This window comes from Anolis carolinensis, unplaced genomic scaffold (assembly GCF_035594765.1).
Source record: "Anolis carolinensis isolate JA03-04 unplaced genomic scaffold, rAnoCar3.1.pri scaffold_15, whole genome shotgun sequence".
In the NCBI taxonomy this organism is placed as follows: Eukaryota; Metazoa; Chordata; class Lepidosauria; order Squamata; family Dactyloidae; genus Anolis; species Anolis carolinensis.
This window is the reverse complement of record NW_026943826.1, coordinates 97,103-118,097: the sequence shown is the minus strand read 5'-3', so window position 1 is coordinate 118,097 and position 20,995 is coordinate 97,103. Positions and strand designations below refer to the sequence as shown.

The 20,995-nt window shown below is 41.9% G+C and overlaps 1 protein-coding gene across 2 annotated transcripts in view; it reads left to right on the top strand.

Annotated features, from left to right (window-relative positions):
- The first annotated feature begins 6,134 nt into the window (after nt 1-6,134).
- Nucleotides 6,135-20,995, top strand: part of tmco4 (transmembrane and coiled-coil domains 4) — a 39,530-nt gene continuing 24,669 nt past the window's right edge. Inside the window, exons 1-9 of one of the 2 annotated variants that reach the window (XM_062966012.1) lie at nt 6,135-6,666; nt 9,415-9,599; nt 12,372-12,546; nt 12,800-12,827; nt 14,389-14,521; nt 15,005-15,102; nt 16,767-16,910; nt 17,007-17,126; nt 20,132-20,296. In XM_062966012.1, the coding sequence (XP_062822082.1) occupies nt 9,427-9,599; nt 12,372-12,546; nt 12,800-12,827; nt 14,389-14,521; nt 15,005-15,102; nt 16,767-16,910; nt 17,007-17,126; nt 20,132-20,296 (1,036 nt within the window). In that variant the 5' untranslated portion in view covers nt 6,135-6,666; nt 9,415-9,426. Of the gene's footprint in view, nt 6,667-8,485; nt 8,652-9,414; nt 9,600-12,371; nt 12,547-12,799; nt 12,828-14,388; nt 14,522-15,004; nt 15,103-16,766; nt 16,911-17,006; nt 17,127-20,131; nt 20,297-20,995 lie in introns of those variants that run through there. The other variant, XM_062966011.1, reaches the window with a different exon arrangement.

The window sequence follows — 20,995 nt, the reverse complement described above, 5'->3', positions numbered from 1 at the left end:
ATTAGTTGCATTCCTTGTATCTTTTGTTCCTTGGCTTTCGTTTTGTTTATACCCAGGCTGAAGAAAGCAGTTTTGTTTTTACCCGGATTAAACTCCGGTTTAATCCGGTTTATCTTTTGAACATTTACTTTTGCCCCTTTTTGCTCCTAAAGGCAAAAACTGCCTGGCCCTTGTGTTTTACGGGCATTTTTGAGTTCTGTAATCTAATAAACTCTGTTACTTTGAATCTTGTGGCGTTCTGTCCTTGACAGATTGCCCGACGCCCATAAAAGGTTTATTGCAGCAATAAACCCGTCAGGAAGACGATGGATGAGTTAAGGGTCAAATTAGACCAATTGCAAACGGCTTTTACCGCTAGCCAAACCGCTCATGCCGTGAAAGGACATGTTTTGACTCCTGAACGCTTTGACGGAACCAGGTGCAAGTTGCCAACCTTTTTGGCACAAGTGGAGCTTTATTTTTCTCAGCTCAGTGCTCATGCTTATCCTACAGACACTAGCAAAGTGGCCTTTATTTTGAGTTTGTTGACCGGTCCCGCAGGACAATGGGCCACTAATTTAATTTTGGGAAATGACCCAGTCAAGGACAATTTGAATAATTTCAAAAAGTTGCTAACTGATACTTTTGGGGATCCTCTCCGCACGGAGAACGCTGGGTGGGCTCTGTATCGGTTGAAACAGGGAAAGGGGACTGTTTTGGATTACTTAAATAAGTTTAACCTGTATCGCCACCAGCTGGATTGGGGGGAAAATGCATTCATGCTTTTATTTACTGCTGGGTTAAGTGATATGCTCCAGGATGAATTAGCACGCTTGGAGCCGGCTGAAAGTTGGGATACCTTAGTTGCTAAGGTGCTGCGCTTAGACGCAAGGTTCGAGGCTCGTAAGCACTCAAAAGCAATGTGTGCGCCACCCATGCATGTAACCAGGGCACCTGTGGTAATGGGGGAAGAGCCTATGGAGCTTGGGGTCTTTAAAAAGCTGTCTACCGAGGAAAAGAGCCGTAGGAGGCAGCTGGGCTTGTGTTTGTACTGTGGGAATGCTGGGCATTTTGCCAAAAATTGTAATGTGAAACCTTCCAAAACTTTCGGGAAAAGGCCAGCCCTAGTGCGACGTGAGACCAATGCACTAGGGCTCCTCAAGCAATCAACTGAGGGGAGGAAGCATGTTTTCGTACCCATTACGTTATCTGTTGGGGGAAGGGAACTTGTTTCTACTTTGGCACTACTGGACTCAGGGGCTACGGTCTCTTATGTTGATACTGAGTTTGCTAAGAAGCATGGCATTCCTAGAGTGCGCAAGGCATGCGACGTGTGGGTGGAAGGAGCAGATGGGAGACTGCTGGAGACTGGGGTGGTTAACCAGGAAACCTCGGCAGTAACGTGGGAGGTGCAGGGAGTAACGGGAACGTTTGTGTGGGATATTACGAGCTTGCCTAGATATGATGTGATCCTGGGGATGGATTGGCTAGCTGTAGTAAACCCACAAGTAGATTGGGCAACACGTAAAGTGATTTTAAAGAGGCAGGACTGTTGCACTCTAAATATTACTCATTCTGATATGGAGGGAGTGCCTGCTGAGTATGGGGAGTTCTCTGATGTATTTTGTAAAAAAGAAGCGGACAAATTACCACCGCACAGGCCATATGATTGCGCCATCAAGTTGGCAGAAGGTGCGAAACTGCCAGCAGGGAGGCTGTATGCCTTGACTGTACCGGAAAGGCAAGCTTTGCGGGAGTTTCTAGATGAAAATTTAGCCAAGGGGTTTATTCGCCCATCTAGTTCTCCAACTGCGGCACCAGTATTCTTTGTAGCCAAAAAGACTGGGGAACTTAGGCTGGTCTGCGACTATCGGATCCTAAACAAATACACCATTCGGGATAGGTACCCGCTCCCTTTAATCTCGGAACTGTTATCAAGGGTGCAAGGGGCTAAGGTCTTTACCAAGCTTGACCTGCGGGGGGCCTATAATTTAATCCGTATACGGGAAGGGGATGAATGGAAGACGGCATTTAACACGTGTTTCGGATGCCACGAGTTCCGAGTCATGCCTTTTGGGCTTTGTAATGCTCCTGCGGTCTTCCAGAGGTTCATGAACGATGTGTTCAGGGACCTAATTGACCAATTTTTAGTGATTTATTTGGATGATATCTTGATTTTTTCTAAGGACGAGAAAGAACATCGTCAACATGTCAAGCAGGTTCTGCACCGACTGCGGGCTAATGGGCTTTTCGCCAAGGCTTCCAAGTGCGTCTTTCATGTGCCTGAAGTGGAGTTCCTAGGTCATGTAGTGTCAGGTAGGGAACTTAAAATGGACCCACATAAGGTTGACGCCGTCAACTCATGGCAGGAGCTGAAGACTAAGAAGGATGTACAAAGGTTCTTAGGTTTCGCTAATTACTACCGGGAGTTTATTCCGAATTTTGCAAAGCTCACGGTACCTTTGACGCAGCTTCTGCGCAAGAAACAGCCATTTGTGTGGGGGCGGGAAGCTCACGAGGCATTTCTACAACTTAAGTCTAGTTTTCAATCGGACAACATACTAACCCATCCTGATGTTGACAAACCGTTCGTGGTAGAAGCGGACGCTTCTAGCTACGCGTTGGGGGCTGTATTGTCTCAGAAGGATTCCTCAGGGACCTTGCGTCCCTGTGGATTTTACTCGCGGCAACTAACACCCTTCGAGCAGAACTATACCATATGGGAGAAGGAGTTGTTGGCGATTAAGGTGGCGTTTGAGGTGTGGCGGCACTGGCTTGAAGGGGCACGGCACCAGATCGTGGTCAGGTCTGATCATAAGAACTTAGAGCACTTGCAAACAGCAAAGAAGTTAAACCAGCGTCAAATCCGCTGGGCTTTGTTTTTCTCCAGGTTTAACTTCAAGGTGCAGTTCGTGGAGGGGAAGGCAAACTTGCGGGCCGATGCTTTATCCCGCAAGCCAGAATTTAAGACCAATGAGCAGGTAGTATGTCAGACCATCTTGCCTACTGCCTCGCTGTGTGTGGTAGATAATGAGCTCGGGTTACATGACCAGATCCTTGAGGCTCAGAAAGATGATGTGTGGACTCAGGAGCAACTGATGTTGCTCTCAGCAGGTAACCGTACCATACTGCCGCATCTCCAAGATCAAGACGGGGTATTGGTGCGTAGGGGGCAGGTTTACGTACCAGTGGGGGCCCTCAGGTTGGAGGTGATTAGAGCCCACCATGACGAACCCATGGCTGGGCACTTTGGCAGGTTCAAGACCGTACAGCTTATCACCAGGAGCTACTGGTGGCCAAAGATGCGGCAAGACATTCTGCGCTTTTGTGACAGCTGCGCCGTTTGCCAGCAAAGTAAGACGCCTGTTGGGCGCCCTAGAGGGTTGTTGTCGTCTTTACCTGTTCCGGAGAGGCCATGGCAAATCATTTCCATGGATTTCATTTCAGATTTGCCTAAGTCTGGGGGTTATACTTGTATTTGGGTGGTGGTGGATTTATTTAGTAAACTGGCTCATTTTATTCCTTGTTCAACCATTCCGGCGGCCCCTACGTTGGCCTTACTATTTACAAAGCACATCTATCGCTTGCACGGAGCACCCGAGGTGATTATTTCCGATAGGGCTCCGCAATTTGTGTCACGCTTTTGGAAACACTTCCATGAGTGCTTGGGGACTAAGTTAAACATGTCGTCCGCCTTCCATCCGCAAACGGATGGACAGTCGGAACGGGTTAATGGGCTCTTAGAGCAGTATTTGCGTTGTTTTTGTTTAGATCAACCCACGGCTTGGGTGAAGTGGTTACCGGTGGCGGAATTTGCTTACAACAATGCGGTGCACACGTCTAGTCAGCATACGCCGTTTGAGCTTACTTATGGCTTTCACCCACGGGGAGGTGTGGCGCCGTCGACCAATGTGGTCTCTTCGGACCCTGTGTACCGCTCTACGGAAATGGCTGCATTGCATGATGTTGCCCGTCGCTTACTGTTGGAAGCTAAGGCAACGCAGAAGACTCAGGCTGACCGCCACAGGCAGGCAGGGGAGGAGTTGGAAGAAGGGGATTTGGTGTGGTTATCTTCCAAACATATTAAACAGGCTGGGGGAAAGTTTGCGCCTCGGTACTTGGGTCCCTTTCCTATCGTTAAAAAGATTTCTTCTGTTGCGTTTCGTTTGCGTTTACCGTCTAGTTTAAAGGTCCATCCAGTCTTTCATCGTTCGCTGTTAAAATTAGATACCTCCAGTCGTCGTGGTGCTATAGCGGAGGGTATCACTGCCACTTCTCCGCCATCGGGGGAGGAGGCCTTTGTGAGAGGGGATAGTGTTATGATTGAGCCTCGTGGCTCTGTTTCTGACAGGCGTGGGCGTAAGACTCCTCGAGAGTCGGATACTCTCGAGGAGCGAGAGAGAAAAAGACTGCGAGACATATTTGCAGCACCCTCTGACGAAGAGTCTTTCGAAGGGTTCACGGAGAGAATGGAGGAAGGGCTGGTTAGCTCAGAGGAGGATGAGATGGATTGGACTCGGGTAAGGGAGGAATTGGGGGCCACTGGCCATGATGGGGCAGAAGATGAATGGGGACCTTCAGGATTAGACCCATGGCGTAGCTGGAGGGATGGGACGGGATCCACAGCTGGAGATGCTGTTGGGCGTAGTCAGAGGTGTTCCAGCTCTGACGAGGAAAGTGATGAGGAAACGCCCGGGTTAAGGAGGGCAGCTGACAGTGATGAAGATTTGTAACTGGCATAAAATGGGGCTTGGGAGCAATTGCAAATTGCGTCGGGCAAGGTAATCTGGGCAAACGCTTGGGATTCGTGTGTGTGTGTGGGACGCTTCCCTGAAGACTTGTGTACTTTCCTGTGCTGAGACGTAAGTTGATTGGAATCCAGGGTCAGACGGCGGGAGGGATTGTGTGGGCATTTGTTTGTGCAAACCTGTGCTTACTCTTATTAGCTTGACCTTCCGTCGTCTTCCTGACGGACGCCATCTCCTGCTTTGAGAACTCGGACTGAACTGACCACGGCTTGTCTTCCCCCCTTCTTGGACTTGGAAAAACTACAAACGTCTGCTTCTGGCTTTGATCTACGGAACGGAACTGGTCTACTCTACTGCTAAAATCCCTGGCTGCGTCTGCTCGTGTTGGAGATCCTGTCTGCTGTGTGTGCGTGTGGGAGCGACGCAAGTTACTCTAAACACAGTGTTGGCAGCAGAGAGGAATCTGCTGCCAATTAGTTGCATTCCTTGTATCTTTTGTTCCTTGGCTTTCGTTTTGTTTATACCCAGGCTGAAGAAAGCAGTTTTGTTTTTACCCGGATTAAACTCCGGTTTAATCCGGTTTATCTTTTGAACATTTACTTTTGCCCCTTTTTGCTCCTAAAGGCAAAAACTGCCTGGCCCTTGTGTTTTACGGGCATTTTTGAGTTCTGTAATCTAATAAACTCTGTTACTTTGAATCTTGTGGCGTTCTGTCCTTGACAAGTTGTGTGTATATTATAATGCAATATAATAACAATTATAATAATCATATAATAATGGATAACGATAATAATCATATAATAATGATGATATAATATATCTATAATATATAATAATATATTACAATAATATAACAATGATAATAATATATTATAATATAATTATGATAATAATGATAATACAGTAGAGTCTCACTTATCCAACACTCGCTTATCCAACATTCTGGATTATCCAACGCATTTTTGTAGTCAATGTTTTCAATATATCATGATATTTTGTTGCTAAATTCATAAATACAGTAATTACTACATAGCATTACTGCGTATTGAACTATTTTTCTGCCAAATTTGTTGTCTAACATGATGTTTTGGTGCTTAATTTGTAAAATCATAACCTAATTTGATGTTTAATAGGCTTTTCCTTAATGCCTCCTTATTATCCAACATATTCGCTTATCCAACGTTCTGCCGGCCCGTTTATGTTGGATAAGTGAGACTCTACTGTAGTTGGATAAAAACAAAGCCTATGGCACCATCAGTGCCTCCAAACTAAACCAAAAAGAAAGGAAAACTGAAAGTTTCAAAGACTTTCCCCTTTGACCGCGCTTTTTGCGTAGCCCGGCCTCCCCTTCACGGCGCCTGCGCCAACTTCTGGGCCTAAATCACTTTCGAGAATAGCTCCGGGATGCCTACGCTGCTTGCCTGCGCACTCTCCTTGAAACCCGCTACACGCATTGCGTAACCTGGGCTTCTCGAGGCGCTTACGCCACTTTTAGGCGTAATGTGTTTTCGAGAATAGAAAGGACCCTGCGGGGAGTACCTCAGAAGCGGCCTACTTGGCTTCCTCGAAGCCTGGCGTTTGCGTGCGCATTCTGCTACGCACGTTGCGTTACATGGCCTTCTCCTCGAGGCGCCTACGCCACTTTTAGGCGTAATGTGTTTTCGAGAATAGAAAGGACCCTGCGGGGAGTACCTCAGAAGCGGCCTACTTGGCTTCCTCGAAGCCTGGCGTTTACGTGCGCATTCTGCTACGCACGTTGCGTTACATGGCTTTCTCCTCGAGGCGCCTACGCCACGTTCAGGCGTAACTCGCTTTCCAGAATACCTCAGAGGAGGCCTAGGCGGCTTTTTGGAGCCTGAGACTCGCGTGAGCTCTGAAGGCCGGCCAGGTTGAAGGGAAGGTTTCAAACTGAGACATAAAAGATTCAACAATCTTCGGGGTGAGAAGGGCGGCATATAAATGTAGTAAATAAACAATAATCAATAGTAATAATCAATAATAAATATATGTGAAATATACAAGGGTGGAAATTCCTTAAATCGGAAATGTAAGGTTTTAAATTATGTACAGTAGAGTCTCGCTTATCCAACTTTCTGGATTATCCAACGCATTTTGTAGTCAATGTTTTTAATATTTCGTGATATTTTGGTGCTAAATTCTTAAATATAGTAATTACAGCATAACATTACTATGTATTGAACTTCTTTTTCTGTCAAATTTGTTGATAAACATGATGTTTTGGTGCTTAATTTGTAAAATCATAACCTAATTTGATGTTTAATAGGCTTTTCCTTAATCCCTCCTTATTATCCAACATATTCGCTTATCCAACGTTCTGCCGGCCCGTTTATGTTGGATAAGTGAGACTCTTATTGTAATTGTAAAGCAACGTGTTGGGAAAATAAACTATATAACAAAATTATTATTATTTTAATTAATATAATAATGTGTTGTCAAAGGCTTTCATGGCCAGAATCACCGGGTTGCTGTGAGTTTTTGGGGCTGCCTGGCCATGTTCCAGAAGCATTCTCTCCTGACATTTCACCCACACCTATGGCGGGCATTCTCAGAGGTTGAGAGGTCTGTTGGAAACTAGACAAGTGGTGTTTAATATATGTATATTATAATATATAATACTAATAATATAAAAATTAATATAAATGCTGTAAATAAATAAATAAATAATACAATATAATAATATTAATTATATATCATATTTTACATGTAATATTACTAATAATATTACAATATATTGATACAGTACAATATAGCAATGTATTACCAGTATTGTACTATACTAATATAATATTGTATGTAAATTTAATTTATAAGCCGCTCTGAGTCCCCTTTGTGGTGAGAAGGGCGGCATATAAATGTAGCAAATAAATAAATAAATATGGAATGATATATATATCATGATATTTGGCCATCCTAGGTGGAGGTCACCGTTTCTCTGGCCGTGGGTGAACTACAAACCCCAGAAAGGAGTGAATGATATAGTACAATATAGTAATTTATTGCCAGTATTGTGCTATGCTAATACAGTAATATAATATTGTATGTAAATTTAATATGTCCCCTTTGGGGTGAGAAGGGCAGGATATAAATGTATTAAATAAATAAATAAATAAATAAATAATATCCAGGATGGGAGGAAGAAAGAACTCTTGTCTCCTTGAGGCAAGTGTGAATATTACAAAGACAATTATACACTTATTACAATAATACAAAAATCATTAAACCTACATTTAGTATCAATTATTTATTTATTTATTTGCGACATTTATATACCGCCCTTCTCACCCCGAAGGGGACTCAGGGCAGTTTACAAGTATATATACATACAATATATTATATTATACAACTGTATCGCAATATTATTAGTAATATTGCATGTAATATAAATACAGTAGAGTCTCACTTATCCAACATAAACGGGCCGGCAGAACGCTGGTTAAGTGAATATGTTGGATAATAAGGAGGCATTAAGGAAAAGCCTATTGAACATCAAATTAGGTTATGATTTTACAAATTAAGCACCAAAACATCACGTTATACAACAAGTTTGACAGAAAAGGTAGTTCAATACATAGTAATGCTACGTAGTAATTACTGTATTTACGAATTTAGCACCAAAATATCACGATGTATTGAAAACATTGACTACAAAAATGCGTTGGATAATCCAGAATGTTGGATAAGCGAGTGTTGGATAAGTGAGACTCTACTGTATACAATTATAATAGTGAATTATAATTATTATTACATTGTATTACATCATAATATTATTATCAATATTACATGTATATACAATCTTCTATATATATAAAAGAGTTATGGCATCAGGGCAACGGACAAAACAACAAAACTACAGGCCCCCCAACCTCGAAATTTGACAACACAACCCATCATCCACGGCTCTAGGTAGATACAACAAAAAGACCAATACAATACAACAATATGAAAATAGATACAAAAGGAGTTGTTAAACAATCAAATAAAGAACTGTTACATTCACAGTAGAAACAGTACTTTTCTCTTGTTGGATGAATTTAATCCTCTTCTCATAAACAATAAATGTTCTTAAGTTCTTTGATTGTTCACATACACAAATTGAGTCCTCTTCTTATATATAATGATTGTTCTTGTTTCTTTATATAGATAGTAGACTGCAAAACCACAACCGGTTTCAACTCAAAAGAGTCTTCCTCAGGTCATCCTACAAGAGAAAAGTATTGTTTCTACTGTGAATGTAACAGTTCTTTATTTGATTGTTTAACAACTCCTTTTGTATCTATTGATGTATTGATACTAAATTTAGGTTTAATGATTTTTGTATTGTTGTAATAAGTGGATAATTGTCTTTGTAGTTCCAGGGAACCCATTTTCTTCTTTTTTGGCAAGTGTGAATATTACCATTGGCCAGCTTGATTAGCATTGATTAGCCTTGCAGTTTCAAAGCCTGGCTGCTTCCTGCCTGGGGGAATTCCATGGCAAGATCTGGCCCTGAAAACGTACCATTGAGGGCAATGTAATATGTCCAGTTATGGCTGGGAAATGAACACTTTTGTTTTCCTAAAAGGTTGATGGTGTCTATGAAAGGAAACAATGTTATACCTGTAAACAATTGGGGCCTGGATTTGATAGAAAGGCAGACTGGGCTGAGGATGCTTTCTCTCTTTTGTAGAGGAGGGTGAAAATGGCCGCGCATCGTCCGCGGCGTTGGCGGCCCTGGAGGAGCCGGACAGAGCAGCCGGAAAAGGAGGAAGAGTCCGAACTGGTTGGCCGGCGGCTGGGCGACCAGGGGAAGTTTGCTTACGCGGCTCTCTGCGCAGTATCCTCGGCTGCTTTGTTTCCGGAGGAAGAGGAAAGGTGAGCTTTACTTGTAAGATCTAATAGGCATGTCCCATTTTTGAGGACTCTAGCTCCCAAAATCCCCTGGCCAGGAATTGGATCTGTCCACAAAGCAGATCAGGGTTTGAAATGACGATCTATGGCTATACTTGTGATGAGTAGATTGAATGAAATTGTATGATTGCGGTCTGGCTAGGGCGTATTAAGGTCGGGCAAAGCTGAAGAGACCATTTACCAACAGAACAGACCGGGGTTTGAAATGATGATCTATGGGTATACTTGTGATGAATGGATTGAATGGAATTGTATGAATGGGGTCTGGCTAGGGCCTATTAATAATAATAATAATAATAATAATAATAATAAGAAAAATCAGTACAAGAAAACCGCACTACAAAGTAGAGCTGACAGCTGGCACAACAAAACATTGCATGGAAAGTTCCTTGACAAAATTGAAGGAAAAACTGATAAGGAGAAGACCTGGCTCACGAATGGGACCCTGAAGAAGGAGACAGAAGGCCTGATCCTTGCAGCCCAGGAGCAAGACATCAGCACAAAGGCAATTAATAATAATAATAATAATAATAATAATAATAATAGTAGAAGACCTGGCTCTGGCTCACGAATGAGACCCTGAAGAAGGAGACAGAAGGCCTGATCCTTGCAGCCCAGGAGCAAGACATCAGGACAAAGGCAATTAATAATAATAATAATAATAATAATAATAATAATAGAAGACCTGGCTCTGGCTCACAAATGGGACCCTGAAGAAGGAGACAGAAGGCCTGATCCCTGCAGCCCAGGAGCAAGACATCAGAACAAAGGCCATTCAGGCCAAGATTGAAAAATCAGCTGATGACCCAAAATGCAGACTGTGCAAGGAAACCGACGAAACCATAGATCATATCCTCAGCTGCTGTAAGAAAATCACACAGACAGACTACAAACAGAGGCACAACTACGTGGCCCAAATGATTCATTGGAACTTATGCCTCAAGTCCCACCTGCCAGCAGCAAAGAACTGGTGGGATCACAAACCTGCAAAAGTCTTGGAAAATGAGCACGCAAAGATACTGTGGGACTTCCGAATCCAGACTGACAAAGTTCTGGAACACAACACACCAGACATCACAGTTGTGGAAAAGAAATAGGTTTGGATCATTGATGTTGCCATCCCAGGTGACAGTCGCATTGACGAAAAACAACAGGAAAAACTCAGCCGCTATCAGGACCTCAAGATTGAACTGCAAAGACTGGCAGAAACCAGTGCAGGTGGTCCCGGTGGTGATGGGCACACTGGGTGCCGTGCCAAAAGATCTCAGCCGGCATTTGGAAACAATAGACATTGACAAAATCACGATCTGCCAACTGCAAAAGGCCACCTGACTGGGATCTGCACGCATCATCCGAAAATACATCACACAGTCCTAGACACTTGGGAAGTGTTCGACTTGGGATTTTGCGATACGAAATCCAGCATGTCTATCTTGTTTGCTGTGTCATAATAATAATAATAATAATAATAATAATAATAATAATAATAATAATGTACTTTTTATTAGTATTTAAGAGAAAACCAGGATTTAAATCAACATAATAATCATAATAATGCACGCATTATTTGCCGCTACATCACATAGTCCTAGACACTTAAGAAGTGTCAGATGTATGATCCAATACAAAAGCCAGCATAGTGATCTTGTTTGTTGTGTACTAATCTTGTTGTGTATCAAATGATGATAATACAGGAGAGTCTCACTTATCCAAGCCTCACTTATCCAAGCGTCTGGATTATCCAAGCCATTTTTGTAGTCAATGTTTTCAATATACAGTAGAGTCTCACTTATCCAACATAAACGGGCTGGCAGAATGTTGGATAAGCGAATATGTTGGATAATAAGGAGAGATTAAGAAAAAGCCTATTAAACATCAAAATAAGTTATGATTTTACAAATTAAGCACCAAAACATCATGTTACACAACAAATTTGTCAGAAAAAGTAGTTCATTAAGCATTACTGCTATGTTGTAATTACTGTATTTACGAATTTAGCACCAAAATATCATGATACAGTAGAGTCTCACTTATCCAACACTCGCTTATCCAACGTTCTGGATTATCCAACGCCTTTTTGTAGTTAATGTTTTCAATAAATCGTGATATTTTGGTGCTAAATTCGTAAATATAGTAATTACTACATAGCATTACTGAGTATTGAACTACTTTTTCTGTCAAATTTGTTGTAAAATGTGATGTTTTGGTGCTTAATTTGTAAAATCATAACCTATTTTGATGTTTAATAGGCTTTTCCTTAATCTCTCCTCATTATCCAACATATTCGCTTATCCAACGTTCTGCCGGCCCGTTTATGTTGGATAAGTGAGACTCTACTGTATATTGAAAACATTGACTACAAAAATGCGTTGGATAATCCAGAACGTTGGATAAGTGAGACTCTACTGTATTATCATCATTTGATACACAACAAGATTAGTACACAACAAACAAGATCACTATGCTGGCTTTTGTATTGGATCATACCCTAACATGATGTTTTGGTGCGCAATTTGTAAAATCATAACCTAATTTGATGTTTAATAAGCTTTTCCTTAATCCCTCCTTATTATCCAAGATATTCGCTTATCCAAGCTTCTGCTGGCCCGTTTAGCTTGGATAAGTGAGACTCTACCGTAATAATAATAATAATAATAATAATTATTATTATTATTTGAAGATGCATGAGGAGAAGATGATCAGTTTCCTCTGATGTGTTCTCCCCTTTTTCCACAGCTCTTACAGAACAGGCGTGATCGAAAGCCTAGTGCAATGGCTGGACCTCTCAGAGGCTGTTTTGCCTGCCATGTTGGCCTTTGCTGGCGGTTTGGGGGCTGAAGGGACGGAGACTTTTGCCCAGATCCTTTTGAAGGAGCCCCTTGTGAAAGAGAACCCTGGAGTCATCACACAGGTGAGGCCTCTCTGTTTCTTTTACTCCATTAAGATAGGATTTGAATTCAGTACCTTGCAGAGCTTCTTTACAGCTTAGAATAAAGCCTAATATCGGGTCACTGCCCTGGCAAAAGGCTAGGCTTACAAAGGTCATTGTTTGGATTATATTATGACCGCAAGCTCTTTATTATTATTATTATTATTATTATTATTATTATTATTATTATTATTATTATTAATGGCCTTCCTCTAAATGTTTTTTTTTCCTCTAGGATCTTGTCTCCTTTTCCCTGAAGGATGGTAAGTTTTATTAATAAATAATAACAACAACTACAACTGCAACAATAAAAACACTATGTGACAACATTTGAAACATGTTCTGTTCCTGGTTTGAAAGTTTTATTTCCTGTTTAATTGTCTGGTCTTTACTTTGAAAGTAGTTGTTCTACTGCAGAAAATTCAGAAAATTTAATAATAATAATAATAATAATAATAGAAGACCTGGCTCTGGCTCACGAATGGGACCCTGAAGAAGGAGACAGAAGGCCTGATCCTTGCAGCCCAGGAGCAAGACATCAGGACAAAGGCAATTAATAATAATAATAATAATAATAATAATAATAATAATAATAATAATAGAAGACCTGGCTCTGGCTCACGAATGGGACCCTGAAGAAGGAGACAGAAGGCCTGATCCTTGCAGCCCAGGAGCAAGACATCAGAACAAAGGCAATTAAAAATAATAATAATAATAATAATAATAATAATAATAATAATAATAATAATAGAAGACCTGGCTCTGGCTCACGAATGGGACCCTGAAGAAGGAGACAGAAGGCCTGATCCTTGCAGCCCAGGAGCAAGACATCAGGACAAAGGCCATTCAGGCCAAGATCGAAAAATCAGCTGATGACCCAAAATGCAGACAGTGCAAGGAAACCGACGAAACCATGGATCATATCCTCAGCTGCTGTAAGAAAATTGCACAGACAGACTACAAACAGAGGCACAACTATGTGGCCCAAATGATTCATTGGAACTTATGCCTCAAGGACCACCTCCCAGCAGCAAAGAACTGGTGGGATCACAAACCTGCAAAAGTCTTGGAAAATGAGCACGCAAAGATCCTGTGGGACTTCCGAATCCAGGCTGACAAAGTTCTGGAACACAACATACCAGACATCACAGTTGTGGAAAAGAAAAAGGTTTGGATCATTGATGTCGCCATCCCAGGTGACAGTCGCATTGACGAAAAACAACAGGAAAAACTCAGCCGCTCTCAGGACTTCAAGACTGAACTGCAAAGACTCTGGCAGAAACCAGTGCAGGTGGTCCCGGTGGTGATGGGCACACTGGGTGCTGTGCCAAAAGATCTCAGCCGGCATTCGGAAACAATAGACATTGACAAAATCACGATCTGCCAACTGCAAAAGGCCACCCGACTGGGATCTGCACGCATGTGATACGAAATCCAGCATGTCTATCTTGTTTGCTGTGTCATAATAATAAAATAATAATAATAATAATAATAATAATAATAATAATAATAATAATAATAATAATAAATCACACAGTCCTAGACACTTGGGAAGTGTTCGACTTGTGATTTTGTGATATGAAGTCCAGCATATCTATCTTGTTTGCTGTGTCATAATATAATATAATAATAATAATAATAATATAATAATAATAATAATAATAATAATAATAATAATAATAATAATACATCACACAGTCCTAGACACTAGAGAAGTGTTCGACTTGTGATTGTGTGATACGAAATCCAGCATATCTATCTTGTTTGCTGTGTCATAATAAAATAATAATAACAATAATAATAATGAAAACCTTTGTGTTTCAGGTCACTACGATGCCCGAACCCGGGTCCTACTTTCGCACGTCACTTGGCTTTTAAAGATCCCTTTAGTGGAAATGGAGGCCTGCGAGGAATGTCTCCTTGAATGTTTGAATGAAGAAAAGGAGGAGGAATCGGAGTAAGTGGAGAATAGATACTGGTGTTTTCACGAATCTGAAACACGTGCAAAACAGGCGCGAAATCGTGTTACTTTCTGGATAACAAATCCTTTAACTGTGGCTCCTGTATGATCCCTATGGGTTCCCTATTTACTGGTTTTGCAGTCTGTTCACCCAATTTGTATTTTGCTCCCAATATTTGCTGGAAATGTTTTTAAATTTTTCTTTTTTTACTATACAAGCTGCCAAACAAATGGAATGGATATATTCAGGGTGAGTAGAGGAAATTGCTTTAAAAATTACATAGATAATTTCTGCTTGTGAGTCTAGCCCATCTTTAATGTTGTCCCATGTCTTATTTTGAAATATTATATTCTTCTTCCTGAGGGAGGGGTAGAGCAACGGGCTTTTTACTTTAGTTGGAGATTTGCCATCTTTTCCATCTGAGAAAAAAATAACCCTAATATCAACAACAATACTAATAATAACAACAACCCCCTTAGAACGGCTGAGGCATCGAGGAAGAAAAAAGAAAAAAGGAAGAGGCTGAAACGCTACCTCCTGATTGGCTTGGCAACTGTCGGAGGTGGGACTGTGATTGGTGAGTGTGGCCTCCCTATTGGTCTCTCTAAAAATTTGCTAGTTCCCTCAAGCAATTCTTCTATTACTCGTATTATTATTATTATTATTATTATTATTATTATTATTATTACTATTATTATTATTATTTTATGACACAGCAAACAAGATAGATATGCTGGATTTCGTATCACAAAATCACAAGTCGAACACTTCCCAAGTGTCTAGGACTGTGTGATGTATTATTATTATTATTATTATTATTATTATTAATATTATTTTATGACACAGCAAACAAGATAGATATGCTGATTTCGTATCACAAATTCACAAGTCGAACACTTCCCAAGTGTCTAGGACTGTGTGATGTATTATTATTATTATTATGACACAGCAAACAAGATAGATATGCTGGATTTCATATCACAAAATCACAAGTCGAACACTTCCCAAGTGTCTAGGACTGTGTGATGTATTATTATTATTATTATTATTATTATTATTATTATTATTATTATTAATATTATTTTATGACACAGCAAACAAGATAGATATGCTGATTTTGTATCACAAATTCACAAGTCGAACACTTCCCAAGTGTCTAGGACTGTGTGATGTATTATTATTATTATTATGACACAGCAAACAAGATAGATATGCTGGATTTCATATCACAAAATCACAAGTCGAACACTTCCCAAGTGTCTAGGACTGTGTGATGTATTTTCGGATGATGCGTGCAGATCCCAGTAGGGTGGCCTTTTGCAGTTGGCAGATCGTGATTTTGTCAATGTCTGTTGTTTCCAAATGCCGGCTGAGATCTTTTGGCACAGCACCCAGTGTGCCCATCACCACCGGGACCACCTGCACTGGTTTCTGCCAGAGTCTTTGAAGTTCAATCTTGAGGTCTTGATAGCGACTGAGTTTTTCCTGTTGTTATTCGTCAATGCGACTGTCACCTGGGATGGCGACATCAATGATCCCAACCTTTTTCTTTTCCACAACTGTGATGTCTAATGTGTTGTGTTCCAGAACTTTGTCTGTCTGGATTCAGAAGTCCCACAGTATCTTTGCGTGCTCATTTTCCAATACTTTTGCAGGTTTGTGATCCCACAAGTTCTCTGCTGCTGGGAGGTGGTACTTGTGGCATACGTTCCAATGAATCATTGGGCCACATAGTTGTGCCTCTGTTTGTAGTCTGTCTGTGCGATTTTATTACAGCAGCTGAGGAGATGATCCATGGTTTCGTCAGTTTCCTTGCAGAGTCTGCATTTTGGGTCATCAGCTGATTTTTCTATTATTATTATTATTATTATTATTATTATTATTATTATTATTATTATTCCTAGCTTGGTTACCCGATGTTGCCTGGGTTATTTGAATAAAGTCATTTTACACAATGCATAAAGTTGTGGGTGAACTACAACTCACATGCCAGGTTAACCCGCTGAAACGCCATCAGTAGTTAAAGTTTGTCATGTTGGGCAAGCTTGCTCTCTAGATGCATCGTGGGTGGGCTTCCGTGCTCCCTGGCTGCAGGAGGAACTACAGCTCCCACCATGATGGGTCAGTTCCCCTCAAACTAATGACTCTCCCCGGTTTCCATGATTCTGCCTCTTACGCCCTTGCTTGCACCTGGCCATGTTTGTGCTGTAATTTAAACAGTTTTGAAATGTATTTTCCAAGGTCTGACGGGGGGCCTGGCTGCCCCTCTCGTAGCCGCCGGTGCGGCCACCGTCATTGGGAGCGCCGGCGCCGCGGCCTTGGGTTCGGCGGCTGGCATCGCAGTCATGGCGTCGCTCTTTGGGGCCGCTGGAGCCGGACTCACCGGTAAGGCCACACCTGGAGCCCCCCCACGTCTGTGATGAGAATGTCTGCACTGTCAAAGATACCACTTGAACTGCCATGGTTTCCTGCGACTTTTAGGGTACAAGATGAAGAAGCGAGTGGGAGCCATTGAGGAGTTCGAGTTCCTGCCCTTGACGGAAGGGAGGCAGCTCCACGTCTGCATCGCCATCACCGGCTGGCTTTCCACTGGGAAATACGGTCAGAAAAATAGGATCTTCCTCTTTTTTTTATAGTTTTCCTAATAAGTTTTTATTGAAATTTTCTATAGTGTGTACAGTGTTCCCTCACTACTTCGCAGATTCGCTGTTTTGCGGTTTTTCGTTTGAAATATATTTATTAAATTTTCCAAAACAATAATAAAAGCACTTTGGGGGGGGGGGATCTAGGGAGAAGGGGAGTTGAGGATAAAAGGGGATAAGTTAGGGGGTGAGGATGGAGGTGGGAAGGCGGGGGGGGGGGTGGTTTAGAAGGGAAGGAAGGGGGGAATCGGGGTCGTTTCTTGACTTCCACTCTTTTCTAGAAGGTTATTATATCTATTTATATGATTCCACTAGCTGTGCCCGGCCACGCGTTGCTGTGGCGTATGGGAATTCTTTGTTAGGTAGGTGGAATGACACTGAATAGCTTTGTAGCCTGAAAGCCTGGCCATTTTCTTATGTGAATCCTTGTTTGGTGAGCTGGAATAGAAAGAAATAGGCTTGCTGCTTGGAAGGTTAGGTAGTTGCCTTTTAAGGGAATGTTTTTTGGGGTGGTAGAATTGTAATGAATAGCCTCGGTGGTTCAAAGCCTGGGTGCTTGCTACCTAGTGGAAATCTTTGGTTGGTCAGCTTCAGAGTAGTATCACTGTTTCAAAGCCTGGTCGCCTTTTACGAAGGTTAATCTTTTATTGGTCGGGTTGAATTGCATTGAATATCCTTGCAGCTCCAATGTCTGGCTGTATTTATTATTTTGTATTATATATATATACTAGCTGTGCCCGGCCACGCGTTGCTGTGGCGTTGTCTGGTGGTGTTGGTGAGAAATTGTTGAGGTAGTGGTGGTACTGAATGTCTGTTGTATGGTTGTCTTTATGTTTAGTATGCACACTGAAGTGGATTATATGGCAGTGTGGAGTCAAGATAATCCTGTTCAAAGCAGATAATATAAGATTCTAAATGGGTTCTATAGCTGTGTGGAAGGGCCTTGAGTCTACACTGCCATATAATCCAGTTAAAATCTGATAATCTGTGGAAGAGGCCCAAGTGAGGCCTGACTGTGCCTGTCCCCTGGGCTGAGTAGGTTGCTAGGAGACCAAGTGGGCGGAGCTTAGTCTTCAAACTGGCAGCAATTGGATAAAAACTATTATTCCTCTCCCTGTAATTGGGACTTTATTTTTCTTTTCTTTTTTGTTGTATCAACCTAGAGCCGTGAATGATGGGTTGTGTTGTCAAATTTCGAGGTTGGGGGGGCCTGTAGTTTTGTTGTTTTGTCCGCTGCCCTGATGCCATCACTCTTTTATATATATAGATATTACAAAATATAGAAAGCATGGCAATAAGAATAAGAATAGTAGAAGTTCCCTCCCATGGCAGCCGCCTCCTGAAGAAAGCCCCTCCTGTAATTCCTCGTCCTGTTTTTCGTTGTTTCCCAACCTTGTGTTCTATTGTCAGGTCTTTCCTTGTGTTTGTTTATATTTTGTTTGGAGGGGGGAGGGAGTGTGACCCCCCCTTTCCCTTCCCTCCTCCCGCTCGGGAAGCCCATTCCCCTTCCCTCTTCCTCCCCTTCGTCCTCCTTTTCCTCTTCTTCCTTCGCCCAGCCGAAGGGGAAGAGGAAGTGCAGGAGGAGGAGGAGACCCTTGCTTACCTTTTTCTTTTCCTTTTCTGGCCCTGGAAGGGAAGGCCGGAAAGCCCATGGACGCCGGTATGGCCCTGGGAGTTGGAAAGCCGTGGAGGTGGGCGGGGCCAGGAGGTCCGGCGGTGGAGGGACAATAGGGAGGCCCATGGGTGCAGGAAGGTGTGGGCCCCGAGGTCCCGGAGGAGACCGGGTGCAGCCTGAATGGCCAGAAGGAAGGGGCCGGGGCCTGCCGGGAAAAGGCCAGGAGGCATCTGGTAAGGGTTCGCAGAGAAGGAGGGGGGACCTGAGAGAGGGAGCGAGCTGATCCTGGGCAGCCATGCTGTCCCGAAAAATACTTTGAGTTCCGCGCGCATGCGTACATTGCCTGTTGTGGGTTTTGGCCTTTTTTGGGTGTTGTGATTGTGTTTTTTGTGTGATTGTATTGTATCTTACTGGAGGCAGGGATGATGGATTGTGTTGCCAATGTTAGAGTTTGGGGGGGTGTTGGGTTTTGTTGTTTTGTGAGTCGCCGTGATGCCAAAAGCCTTTTATCTATATCAGGGGTCCTCAAACTTTTTAAATGGAGGGCCAATTCATGGTCTCTCAGATTGTTGAGGGGCTGAATTATCATTTGAAAAAAAAACAAATTCCTATGCTCACTGCACATGTCTTATTTGTAGTGCAACCCCCCCCCCCAAGCAACAATTATTTATTTATTTACTACATTTATACCCCACCCTCTCTCAACCCGAAGGGGATTCAGAACGGCTTACAAGTTGTATGTACATACAATATATTATATTATTAGCATAGCACAATATTAGCATTATATAATACTATATTGTACTATACCATTATACCATAATATTATTAGTAATATTACATTTCATATATAATATATAATTAATATTATTATATTGTATTATTATTATTAGCCACCATGAGTCCCCTATTGGGTGAGAAGGGCAGGGTAGAAATACTGTAATAAATAAATAAATATTATATTGTATGACATTAGACACAATATATTATATTATTACCATATTATTCGTTTACAATATTTCATTTACAATATTAGTAAATAAAAGAACAATACAATATTTAAAAATAAAAATAATTTAAACCAACATACTGTAAACTTGTCAGGATTTCAGTGGGAAGTGTGGGCCTGCTTCTGGCCAATGAGATTATCAAGTAGGAATGTTGTTGTTGTGCCTTCAAGTCAGTTCAGACTTTGGGCAAGCCTAAGTCTAAAACTGAGGGCGGGGGCCAGGTCAATGGCCTTGGAGGGCCGCATCCGGCCCCCGGGCCTTAGTTTGGGGACCCCTGATCTATATAGTTTATATTATATTATATTATTATTATATTATTCTCAATGTTTCTACCTTTAGGGAGTTTTACGGCTCCGTGGAGCACCTTGCTGCGGTCCAAAGAGCAGTATTGCTTAGCCTGGGAATCCAAGTACCTGATGGAGCTGGGCAATGCCTTGGACTCCTTGCTGAACGGCCTGGTCAACATGGTGGCGCAGGAAGCCCTGAAGTACACGGTTTTGGCCGGTGAGTCTCTTTAGGCGCCTTCAGGCCCTCTGCGTTGGTAGATCACCGTATTGGAATCCTTTCCGTGAGCCTGACTTCCGTCTCTCCTCTGCCTCCAGTTTCACAAATACTTTTTGAACCTTAAAAATGTTATTTAATCCATTTTTAGTGGGACAGAGTATCAGGCACTTTCAGAGAAAGAAGTAGACACACAGATCTGAGTACTGGATCTTATTATTTATTATTTCTTTATTTACTGTATTTATATACAGTAGAGTCTCACTTATCCAAGCTCCAGGTATTTTGGACCAGATTACTGGTTGTCTCACTTATCCAAGCCTCGCTTATCCAAGCTTCTGGATTATCCAAGCCATTTTTGTAGTCAATGTTTTCAATACATTGTGATATTTTGGTGCTAAATTCGTAAATACAGTAATTACAACATGACATTACTGCGTATTGAACTACTTTTTCTGTCAAATGTGTTGTATAACATGAAGTTTTGGTGCTTAATTTGTAAAATCATAACCTAATTTGATGTTTAATAGGCTTTTCCTTAATCCCTCCTTATTATCCAAGATATTCACTTATCCAAGTTTCTTCCGGCCTGTTTATGTTGGATAAGCGAGACTCCAGGGGGGACTCGAAGCAGTTTACAAAGTAATGCAGTAGAGTCTCACTTATCCAACATAAACGGGCTGGCAGAATGTTGGATAAGCG